Below are 12,845 nucleotides of genomic sequence, written 5' to 3'. Positions count from 1 at the left end.
ACTTCAGCAGCAAATCAATGAGCTACTGGCACAGCAACTGTCTGTAATCGCAACGGGATGGTAGAGGGCAGCAGAGGTGAACCTGCGGCTAACTCAATGGACAAGAAACCTCATGACATGGGTGGAGGATGGCTTCAAAAGGCTAACTTGGGAAGGGGAGGTGTGTATGGGAATACAAAATGCTCAACTAGGGGGCTAGCACCTGTGTAATAGTTACCATGGTACCTTGGCAGGGGATGGCAACTAAGGTGGTCCCCATGAGTCCTGTGGAAAAAATGAGACAGTGAGGAGCTCGCTGGGAACCACAGTGGGATAGATGGGAAGGATGGAATGGTGTAAAATGGACAATAATTCAGTTAAGTAATAGTTTGTCCAGAGAAAATATCTGAAGGTGTCCCTCCCAATTGCCAGGGAGGGGCAGAATTAATGGCCTGTTGCCAATGGGGGCCATTTGGGGTGATGTATATGGGTTATGGGGTGTTTTGCTGGGAATGTACACAATACTAGGGGGCAAAATTACACCAGCACATGACCAACTTACACACATCTACACCTTGCCATTGGGTCTTTGGTACACAAATGGAACTGTGGCACTCATTGCTGTGAATAATCAAACCAGCGCAATATTATCTGATTTCATACCAAGCAGTCAAGCTAGTTTGGACAATACCCCGTTTTTTGTGTGACTATCCAGTGGACTTATGATATGGACAAGAGCACATGAACACTGCCGAAGCAGCTCACTGCAACTGCCAACAACTGGACACATTTAAAATATACACTCCAGAATAGTGTTACAAGATCTTAACCCTGTCAAAGGAGGAGAAGCAGTGTTTCTGGTGGTGGCCTGGATGTTGGACTATATTACAATGGTCAGGGCTCACAATATTACTGTGGATCATTATGGCTGTTGGCCTATTATTAAGTAACTGCTCTGCAGCATCAGAGCTGGGAATGGGATACCGGGAAACAAGGCTCTGTGGCGTCAGAGTTATGGTATACATGTTTGCTGGAAATTAACCCCAATAAACATTGCATTGCCTGCATTTTGGACTTCTGGTCTTCTGCTTTCTGCCTGTGAGACAAGAACCAGGGGAGAGGTTGAAGGGAAAGCCCTCTAACGTTCTCCATGAGGTATTTCTGGAGATGAATTTCCTGCCCTTCTCTGGTATGGTTGGGGAACTATTGGCAGATACTGTACCTTGCCATGATGTGGGCTTCCCCAAGACAGTAGAGGCAGCGCTGGTGGTCGTTGCTGACTAAGAAGGACTAAGACGAAGACAGAAAGTGCTGAATTTGAAGCCCAGAGTTCTGGGCGTAGTCCAGTACCTGAGCGGGGAACAGGGGAGTGGTTTTCCCCCTAAGGGAGTAAATCTGAACACTAAGATCTAAAAAACACTAACTACACTATAAACTATAACTCCTGCACAAAGTGTTAAAACTATTTACAGAGCTAAATCTAAAAAAAAATGGTTGCCCACCTTTTGTAACTGTTATTCTTTGAGATGTGTTGCTCATGTCCATTGCATTCTAGGTGCATGCGTGCCCACGTGCGCGGCCATTGGAGATTTTTGCCTTAGCAGTATCAGTAGGGCTGGCCGTGGCGCTGCCTTGAGTGCTGCGCCCATGCGCTGGTATATCAGGCACCACCGGCCCTACGCCCTCTTGGTTCCTTCAACTCCGACAGAGGAATAGGAGGGCGGGTAATGGAATAGAATCATAGAATCATAGAATCTCAGGGTTGGAAGGGACCCCAGAAGGTCATCTAGTCCAACCCCCTGCTCGAAGCAGGACCAATTCCCAGTTAAATCATCAATCATAGACATGAGCAACACATCTTGAAGAACACCAGTTACAAAAGGTGGGTATTTTTCTTCTTCGAGTGCTTGCTCATGTTGATTTCATTCTAGGTGACTCACAAACAGCATCAACGGAGGTGGGCTCAGACTTCACAGTTTTGCAGCTTGCAACACAGCTCTGCCAAAGCCAGCATTGTTTCAAGCTTCCTGGGTCAGTGCATAATGCGATGCAAACGTGTGGACCGACGACGAGATAGCGGCCATACAGAGCTCTTGGATCGACACCTGTTCCAGGAAGGCTGCTGATAATGTGCCTGTGCCATCGTTGAGTGCGCTGTCACGCTTGCTGTTGGGGGCATCCTTGCCAGTTCATAACAGTGGCAGGTGCAGGCTGTAATCCAGGATGAGATTCTCTGGGCAGACACTGGATGACCTTTCATTCTGTCTGCCACTGCAATGAACAATTGCATTGATTTAAAGAACAGCTTTGTTCTGTCTATGTAGAATGCCAACGCCCTCCTGATGTCCAGGGTGTGAAGCCCACGTTCCTCGTCAGACGCATGGGGCTTTGGACAGAAGACCGATAAATATATGTCCTGGCCAGTATGAAACTGAGAAATGACCTTGGGTAGAAACACCAGATGTGGGTGCAGCTGGACGTTCTTGTAGAAGACCATATAGGGTGGCTCCAAGGTGAGCGCTCTGATCTCAGACACCCTGCAAGCTGACGTTATGGCAACCAGGAATGAAACCTTCCAGGAGAGAAGCAGGAGGGAGCAGGAAGCCAGAGGCTCAAAGGGAGGTCTCATGAGCCTTGACAGCACAAGATTCAGGACCTGGGGGGACTGGGTCCCGCACGTGTGGATAGAGGCACTCCAGACCCTTCAAAAAACCACACCATCATAGGATGGGCGAAGAGAAACCTGCCTTGGAACAGAAGATGCACTGCCAAAATGGCGGCCAAGTGAAACTTGATTGAAGAGAGGGACAACCCTTGGAGTTTGAGGTGCAGCAGATAATCCAATATGTCCTGCAGCTAGGCTTGCTTGGCCCTAAGATGCTGCTATGAGGCCCAGCACTTGAACCTTTTCCATTTAGCCAGGTAGGTTTCCTGGTGGAGGGTTTCCTGCTACCCAGCAAGACCTGTTGGACATGGGTCAAGCACGCCCGCTCATCCGTGCTTAGCTGATGTTGATAAGGAGGACGAGATCATCCCACAGCCAGTGGCCCTGGGTGCTCAGCTTGCCCAGGCAGGCCCCCAAGCCCAGATCTGAAGCGTCAGAGACCAGGGTCAGCGATGGGATTGCAAAGGGAATTCCCTGCAGCACCAACTTGGAGTCCAACCACCAATGCAGGGAGGACAAGACATGGTTCGGCACCCTGACCATCCAGTCCAACCTGTGTCTGTTGGGGATATAGACCAAGGCCAGCCATACTTGCAGAGGTTGTAGATGGAGTCAAACATGGGTGACCATGTACATGCACGCAGCCATGTGGCCCATCAGACATAGGCAGGTGTGGGACGTAGTGAGCGGGTGGTTCTTTAAATGGGAGATCAAGTCCGACATGGCCTGAAAATGTGCTTCCGGAACGAAGGCTCTGGCTCCCATGGAGTTGAGGATCGCCCTGATGAATTCTATGTGCTGGAAGGGCGTTAATGTGGACTTTTTTGTTTTATTGACAGGCCCAGATCATGGCAGGTGGAACTCACCAGATCGAGGCTCCTCTGTACCTGCACCCGAGACCTGCCCTTGATGAGCCAGTCATTGAGATATGGGAAAATCTGGACCCCTCAATGTGTCAGGTAAGCCGCCACTGGTGCCATGCATTGTGAACATCCTTGGGGCCAAAGACAGGGCAGTGCTGTAAACTGAAAATGGCTCCCGCCCACTATGAAGAAGAGGAAATGCCTGTGACCCGGGAATATGGAAATGTGGACATAAGCATCCTGTAAATCGAGAGGATGATGGAGGCCAGGGAAACCATGTGGAACTTCAACTTCTTGAGAGACTTGTTGAGGCAATGGGAAGAACTGGGACTAGAACCCCTTCCCTTTCCTGTCCCGAGGAACCTCCTCTACCACCTCCAGCCACAGAAGTTTCTCAGCCTCCTGAACGAGAAATTGCTCATGAAAAGGGGAGGGGGCGAGAGGGAGGGGTAGCCAAAAATTGCAGGGTATAGCCCAGATATACCGTGTCCAGTACCCAGCTGTCCGAGGTGACCCGCGACCAGGCTGAACAGTAGCGGGGAAAGGTGGTTGAGGAAAAGGAACAGTGGATCCGGGGATTGGCTCCACACTGTTTCGCCAGGCCAGGCTGGGCAGGTGAGCAGGAGGTAGAAGGGCGAAGGCGACTAAACTGAGTGTCTCTGTCCCTTTTTCTAGCAGACCCCAGACAAGGCCTTGGCAGAGGCGGCTGGAACTGCTTATGAGCTGACTGCAGCGTGTGCATGCCCAGCGAGCAAAGGGTGGCTCTGGTGTCTTTCAGCCCATGCAGAACGTTCCCATCGAATGGGAGGTCTTGGATGACGGTCTGCACCTCCTTGGGGAGTTTGGTGGTTTGAAGCCAGGAGCTGTGCCTCATTACCACCGCGGACGCTACCACCCTAGCTGCCGCGTCCGCCGCATCCCACGGCATTTGCAGGGAGCATCGGACCACCATAGAGCCTTCCTGCACCAGAGTATCAAACTGTATGGCCAAATCCTGCAGAAGGGACTCCTTAAACTTACGGAGGGAGTTCCATAAATTAAAGTTGTAATGGCCCAAGAGGGCCTGATGGTTCGCCACCTGAAACTGTAAACTGGCGAAATAATAAATTATCCTCCCACACAAATCCAGTCATTTGGCCTCTTTATTTTTTGGGGTTGAGCTGGATTGTGCCTGCTTTTCTTTTTCATTGGCCGCTGAGATCAGCAGCGAGCCCGGGAAGAGTGGGTATACAAGTATTCAAAACTTTTGGCTGGGACAAAGTATTTATTTTCAGCCTGTTTTGAGGTGGGAGGGATGGAGGAAGGTGTTTGCCAGATGTACATGGCAATTTTGAGGACCCCGTCATGCACCAGTAGTGCGACGCAGCCCAAGGCAGAGGCTGAAAGGACGTTGAATAGGGTGTCCGTCAGCTCAGCCATCTCAAGTTCTCAGCCACCCGATGAAGCACGGCCTGGTGATCATTAAGGTCATCTGGTGGACTGGCCCTGGAGGGGCATGTGACTGCCTCATCTGAGGACAAAGGTTAGGACTGTACCGCAGGCAGGGGGCCCTTGTCCTCCTCCTTCGTGGGGGAGGGCGGCTTAGGAGTGGGGTCACAACCTCCTCAGCCTTGGCCTCTGGGTGTGCTTCCTGCACCGAGCCCGGTGCCATCAGTGCTGACAGCTGTTGCTCCGAGGCAGCAGCTGACGAGTGGAGCAATGGCTGCATAGCCATGACCGGAACTCCCCATGCGTTCCAAAAAGGCCACTGCATGGGCCACTGATCCGGCTGCCACTGCGCTGTTGCTGTTGACTCAGTTGCCCAGTCGTGCTGTTGGGTTCTAGGCAAGGGGCTAAACCATCCCTCCGTACCGGAGGAACCACCTTCCAGGGATCACGGAGGGGCCGCGGATGCCTGGGTCTGCTTAGAGACCACAGTTAACAGTGGAGATAGGTGTTGGTACTGGGGAGATCAGGGGCGGGATGGAGAATGCTCCCGCAGCATAGGTGCCCTGGATCGGCGAGGAGACGCAACCGACGGGGAGGCGATAGGTACTGGTAGTAAGGGGATCTACGCCTCCCTCTCGGTGGTAGACGTCGAGATGATGGGGACCATGATCACAGTGCCGGTGATCGCTGGGAAGCCCCAGATGATCTCGGTGGTGGATCCGGTGACTGGTGGTGTGGAGGTGGAGAGTGCGTCATTGTGTCGGGGATCAGTGGCGCTCCACTGCTATCTGAGGAGTTTTATTGGCTGACTTGCCCTCTGAAGGAGCCTTTGCTGAAGCCTGCAGCCCCTGCTGCGTCGGCGGCCTTTGGTTCCTTGATGCCATGGGCGTACGCAAGGGCATCGGTGCCGGCAGGGGATACTGCTCACAGGAGTTGGAGGAGGACCTTTCACGGGGCTAACGTCCCCAACGGGAGAAGGCCACGGGGCTCTGGACTATACGGATGTCCCGAGGCAGGTCTTTTGCCCGCTGCCACATGGTTCTTCTTTCCTGGCCCCAGGGAGCCTTCTTTCTTGTTTCTCTTTTTCAATACTGGTGACAGAGAACGGCACTGAACGGAGCTTGGTGCCGGGGGTGTACTTCGCACTGATGCCAAGATGCTTGGTGAATCATGCCGCGACGGCTTGGAGACCGGACAGAGGGCGGACTCTATCAGAAGAGCCCAGTCAAATGTCCAGCTCTTTTGGCGTACTGGGACAAAAGTTTTTGCAGATTCGGCACTTGTCTTTTACAAGTGCCTCCCCCAGCACTTGAGACAGCTGCTGTGGGAGTCGCTAAAAGTTATAGGCCTGTTACAGTCCACGCAGGACTTTAACCCCGGAGACTGCGTCATGCCCCGCTAGGGGCAAAGTCCCCGTTGGGATTCTAACTACTAACAACTAAACACTTAACAGGTACTTAACACTAACTACTGAAGAATCAACTATATACAAAGCCTTAAGGCATGCAGTCCAAAGGAGAAAAAACCACTAGGCCTTGCTAAGCAAGGAAAGGCGCTCCGACTAATCACCACGGACGGTAAGAAGGAACTGAGAGGGAGTAGGGCCGACTGTGCCGGATATACCAGCGCATGGGCACAGCACTCAAGGGGGCACCATGGTCAGCCCTTCGGATAAATCTCTGACAACCGTGCACATGGGTGCGCACACACCTAGAATGGAATCAACATGAGCAAGCACTTGAAGAATCTTATTTTGTAGGATAAACCTGAAGCTACAGACACTGGAGGTTCCAACCCAGACCATGAGGCAGTGAGAAGGAACTGGAGAGTGAGTTGGTTGGCCTCCCCCTATCCTCTGGGTTGGAGGCACGAGATGAGCCAGGGCGCATGTGTGGACCAATGGTCACGATATTCAAATTTGCCAACTCTGGGCACATGGTGTGCATGCATAAACCACAGTGGAATACAATATGGGGGTCATCACTCAAAAAAGGATCATAGATTGTGAGACGTGTGATAAAATCTTGGAGTTAGCAAAAAATTATTCTTAAATGCTACATAAATAGCAGATAGTCCCCTCTCTCTCTTCTCCTTTCGGTATGGAGCTCCCCCCCCAAAGTGTTTGTTTAAAAATGTTGACATGGAGGAAGAAAACTGCACCTGATATTTTAGAATTTGAGGCGAAGGGCCCCCCCAAGGTGTTCCATTCAAATATTTGCCTCCCTATGGCATTTTAAGACCCTCCCAATATATGTACGCCTACCTAAAAGTTTTCAAACAACTACAAAGCATAGCAATTGAAACTTAATTTTATTACAGCTTTATACATTAAGTCACCTATTACACCACTAAACTTGAAAAGATTCAAGTGATATAGATATATAGCTGTCACCAAATAACTTATTAAAAGAGTGTTTTAGAGCAATGTTCTTTTGCTTACTTCATCATGAGGCACATATTGTAAAACTGCCACAAAACAGTGGTCTCCATAGCTAATTTACACAGCAAGGATTTTAGATTATGCACAGATTAATGTACATTAAGCACGGAATAATTGGAGCACTTCTTAACACATTAAACTATTGAACAGTTACACAGACCCAATGCCAAAATTCTACCTGTATTTTATATACAATAATTTAAAAGCACTTGGTAAAGTTATATGTATTGTAACCAATTTGCCCTTCCTCACAGTTTACTTCAAAGACAATCTGTTTATTGTAATGTACTCAATACAGAACAATTTACAAAATACAGTATTGTTCTGAGACCTGTGCAATGTAATTGACAGACCAAGGATGGAATACTGGCTCCACTGAAGTCAATGCCACTGACTTCACTCTTTTTTCTCTTAGATAAATAGACTAAGAGCCAACTCAGAATAAGAAGAAATACAAAATGGTATATTAGAAAAGCATTCCCATCAGGCACACATATGCAGTAAAATGATCCAAAGCAAACCAGAAGAGAAGGGAGAACACCACAATTAAATCTAGCCGAATTCATTTTTAAAGCTGGAAAATTATACTTTGGAAAAAACTTGTTTTGGTATTGCTTCCCCAGGGAAGTGCATGAATGATTTTTTTAATGGAACTATTACAATAAGAAATTTTCAATAAACATTTGTGTGTCAGTGATTTTTAAAAAGCTGTTGTATAGGCTTTGACCTCCTTGGTATTAAAATAGGCTTAGACATATGTGAATATTCACAACTGAGCAAAACTTTTGTTAGACATTTCATAAGGGGTATTATGATTAATCCGTATGTATGAATTCACAATATTTATTGGCCTTATTTTGCAAACTGAAAATTCCCTATTCTTCTGATTAAAAGCTGGAAGTATTAAAAGATCTATTCAGAACCTGAACATCTTCTAGACTACTTCTCATCAGCCTCACATTTAAGTTGCAAATCATAATTTGTTAAAAATACCAATTAAAGTGCATGAACTAGACATACTGCTATGAAAACCTCATGCAAATTTCAAACAAGTATGTAGGTGATGTTTTAGCTATTTTAAATGAAGTCCTGTGTTAAAGTAAATTAATGTAGGGTCAAACTATGGGCCATACTGCAAACCCTCATTCAGTCATGCAGTGACACTGAAATAAATGAGACTCTTTCTCACATGTTAGGCCTACTTAGTTGTGTAAGTGTCTGCAAGATCACACTTCTAGAAAGATGCTGAGCAACCTATTCATCCACTGAAGTCAGCAGAAATTGAAAACATTAAGCACCTTGCAAGACTAGGGCTCAACTTGCTTAAGAATTTTGTGCACTGTCATGCCAAACCATAACAGCTAGTTCATTTAAGATTCATTCATTAAAAAAAGTTGATCTCTGTTCACCAAATGAAAGGAAAAAGGTAAAGAAAATTATTTTCATTGTATGTGAAACTCATTGTATGAAGACTCTAACACACAAAAAAGATCAACAGTCCTTGACACTGTTCTTTTAAGTGGAGAAGATGTATCTCAAACATTTAATTAGAAACATATTGCATTGTGTTGTCATTTCCTAAATGAAATAAATTTTAAACACATACATCAACAAAAAGCCATAAAAACTGTAACATCTTGACAATGTAGAATATTACAATTGTCTAAATCAATATGTTATGATACATATCCACCCGAAAATGAGCCTCTGCGGCTAATGGCCCTCAAAAGTTCCACAAGCTCTCTGGGACATGCAAACAGAGGCTGCCCCTGAGCACAAAGAGCTGCACAAAGAAACAACTTCAAGGCCTGTGTGCAGTCAGGAGGGGTGAGACAGACAGAGCATAGTGTGAGGAGTAAGGAGCTTATTAGCATAAGGGGCCAGATCCTCAACTTGGGTAAATTGTTGTAGCTCAAGTGAAGTCAATGGAGCTATAACAATTTACACCAGCTAAAGATCTGGTCCACTAGCATCTTCCCCAGAAAGGTCCTCAACTCTCCTCCCTCATGAGGACAACCATTAATGTGAAACAATCTGAAATCTAGGAGACTGTGTTGGCAACTGAATGGTGTAAAGTACAATATATTTAAAGTGTAATGTGATCATTAAAAGGCTGTTTTCATTGAGAGGGATTTAACATACCAGACTTTCTTATGAAGTTTTCAAGAATTGCTGCAAACTCAACCCATATTCCAACACAAGCCTAGCACAAACCTACTGCTCTAAGCTTGTACTGAGGAAAAGATTAAACTAGCGAAGTCAGCAGTTTAATCCTAGACATATGATTCAATCTCTATGGAACATCAAAGCCATATGTGGGGTTCTGACTGTTCAAGAGTTTGAATTAAATTTTTTTTCATTTTTACTTTAATCCCTCTATTTGGTTTAAATATACAAACTAAATAAAACACAAAGAAAACTAAACCATTATTCTTTTACTTAATAAAAACCAACAAACAAACAAATGACATTTTCCTCCTCCACCTCAAGAACAAGAACTGGAAAGTACCAAAATCCTCAAATGCTAGTGAACATGAGATGCACTCCCCATTAGCAAGTGTCAGTGTGCCTAAGCACTGGGAATATGTAACATATTGTAGAGTTGAGCTAAATTTTTAGTTTTATTCCATGTGGGAATAACTCAGATACTTCACTCCCAAATTCAATATATTTGCAATAGAAATGGAATGATTAAAATCACATGAAAACTCTTTGAAAATATATCCATTAGGATTATATGACAGCGATTTGTGATTTAATTGTTATTTTTTAACAATATAGTTGGATCCCTCAGTATAAATCTTTGGAATGTTTGCCACTAATATCACTACCCCAATAGAATCAGTTTAATTACCAGTTTTTTCAGCTACAAATTAATGGATGAGCAGGTTCACATCATTAAAGATATTCTGATTCCAAACAGAAGAAAAATCTACCAGCCTGAGGTGAAAAATACCTGCACCTGCAACTTATGTAAAAATATGCAAAGCAGCTGAATATTTGCAGTAAAATTTAAAATATCAGTTTCATTGATATAATAAATGATAAGCCATATTCTGGCTTTAGATGAACGCATGCAGTTCTCAGTGCATTCAATGAGAGCTGTGCACATCCACCTGAGGTCAGAATTTGGCTTTTAAGAGCTTATCTTGCAATATTCAGAGCTCATATTTTAGTTAATTTCTAGACAAAGCTATTTTGCTCATAAACTTAACTCACCCACGCTTTTTTACTATTTTAAACTTTGAATATATTGAATAGTTAATCATTTAATTAGCCACAAAGCATCTTGCATGATAGATCTGTATCTTCACCTCCATTTTTCTAAATAATATTTTAGGATTGATCATTTCAGTCTTGGACATCAAAGTAGTCAATCACTGGCTCCGCTTTTAATGTTTTCTGCAAGCCACTGTTTCCATTATTCCTGAAATTAAAACCATAAAATATTACAGAACACAACTCTCAGTTAAATGAAAGATACAGTTACATAAGACAGGATTACACACTGACTTTCTCAAACTAACAAACAGATACAAAAACACCATAACATCTCATGGTATATTATGCCATTGGACAGCAATATCAATAAACACCAGGCATTAGAAAGCTGTTACAAAGTTTTACAGAAATCAAATAAATCTTGTGTATTCACTCTAATGTACATTTCAGCGCCCACTGAACAAATAGCTTTTATTAACTGTGCTTTTCATAAATACTATTAGCAGCAATTCAGCCATTCCAACATTAAGACAGAATACCACAAGCAATTTACCTACAACACAATGAAATTTAGGTAATTTATTTTGCAAGTGAAAACTTTGTTACAGACAAGCCAATGTTCTAAATATTGTCCTTTTCAAAAATATATGCAAAAAACTATCTCTGAAGTGAGGGATAGTTGCAGGTCAAGTTTCAGCTACATATAAAAACAAAGGATAAAAATTAGTGAAATCACTGACTGTGTAGTATAGATAATTATTCAAATATGCTATTTAACAATATGCATCAGAAGACAGTCAAGGTATGTGAGGTAGTATCTTTTATTGGACCAAGTTCTGTTGGAGAGAGACAAGCTTTTGAGCTTGTCACCGACAGAAGATGGTCCAATAAAAGATATTTCCTCACCCACCTTGTCTCTCTAATACAGAGGTGGGCAAACTACAGCCCGTGGGACCGTCCTGCCTGGCCCCTGAGCTCCCAGCCGGGGAGGCTCGCCCCAGCCCCTCCCCCACTGTCCCCCCTTCCCTGCAGCCATGCTGCTGCGCGGGCAGCAGAGCTTGCGCCCACCCACGTCCCAGGCTTTCATATAAGCCTGTCCTGCCGCTCTGAGCGGCAAGGTAAGGGGGTGGGGGGAGGGAAGGTTGAGTAAGGGGTTGGGGGAGGGGGGGTTGGGTAAGGGGCAGGAGGTCCCGGGGGGCAGTCAGGGGACAGGGGGTGGTTGGATGGGGCGGAGGTTTGGGGGGGCGGTCAGGAGACAGGAAGCAGGGGGGTTGGATGGGGGTGGGGTCCTGGGGAAACAAGGGGGGGGGTTGGGAGTGTGGATAGGGGTTGGGGCAGTCAGGGGACAGGGGAGTTGGATAGGGCTGGGAGGCCTGTCAGGGGGTGGGGGTGTGGATCGGTGTCAGGGCAGTCAGGGGACAAGGAGCGGGGGGGTTTGGATAGGTGGGGGGTTCTGAGGGGGGCAGGAAGTGAGGGGGGGCGGATACGGGGTGGGGGCCAGGCTGTTTGGGGAGGCACAGCCTTCCCTACCTGGCCCTCCATACCGTTTCACAACTCCGATGTGGCACTTGGCCAAAACGTTTGCCCACTCCTGCTCTAATATCCTGGGACCAACATGGCTACAATACCACTGCATATATCTGAAGACAGCGACATGAGGGCTTTCAAAAACTTCTTTGTTTCCAATAAAATTTCAATGTTTCAATATTAAATTAATGCTTTATTTACAAATAATTCTAATCCAGAGGTGAAGAATTTCAAACCTGGCCACCTAAAATTAAGCTCCTAAATATAAGCAGGCTGGTTTTTCAGGAGGTGCTAATTTCCAATGAATCCCACTGAAGTAAATGGGAGATGAAGGAGCTAAGCACCACTGAAAATCAGGTTACTTTTATATATGCTCCTACGCTTTGATTTAAGAGCCTTGTTTTAGGCATGCCTGCAGGTGGTTTAGGCTGGATTTTAATCTTGAATCCGTTAGTTTACACTCTGATGAACTGGAGCTTCTCAAGGAATGAACTGCCTATTATTGTTATTCATTTGTATTCTCGTAGTCCCTGAAAGCACCAAGCAGAATTAGGCCCCCATTCTGCTAGATACTGTCAAAATCTAGAACAGAAGACATTGCCCGCATGTAAAGCCTGTGGTTTCCCAATATCCTTTTAAGAGTGGTTTCAGAGTAGCAGCCGTGTTAGTCTGTATTCGCAAAAAGAAAAGGAGTACTTGTGGCACCTTAGAGACTAACAAA

At 45.7% G+C, this 12,845-nt stretch overlaps 1 protein-coding gene across 1 annotated transcript in view; it reads right to left on the bottom strand.

Moving 5' to 3' along the window:
• Positions 1-7,324: 7,324 nt before the first annotated feature.
• The window catches only part of NFX1 (nuclear transcription factor, X-box binding 1), a 218,566-nt gene continuing 213,045 nt past the window's right edge, over positions 7,325-12,845 (bottom strand). The window contains exon 24 of the mRNA XM_074945080.1: positions 7,325-10,802. Within this exon, the coding sequence (XP_074801181.1) occupies positions 10,727-10,802 (76 nt within the window). The 3' untranslated portion in view covers positions 7,325-10,726. The remainder of the gene's footprint in view (positions 10,803-12,845) is intronic.

The sequence above is a fragment of the Natator depressus genome, chromosome 2 (genome assembly GCF_965152275.1).
Source record: "Natator depressus isolate rNatDep1 chromosome 2, rNatDep2.hap1, whole genome shotgun sequence".
Taxonomy (NCBI): domain Eukaryota; kingdom Metazoa; phylum Chordata; order Testudines; family Cheloniidae; genus Natator; species Natator depressus.
Note: the sequence above shows the minus strand (reverse complement) of the source record. Positions and strands in the feature narration are given on the sequence as shown.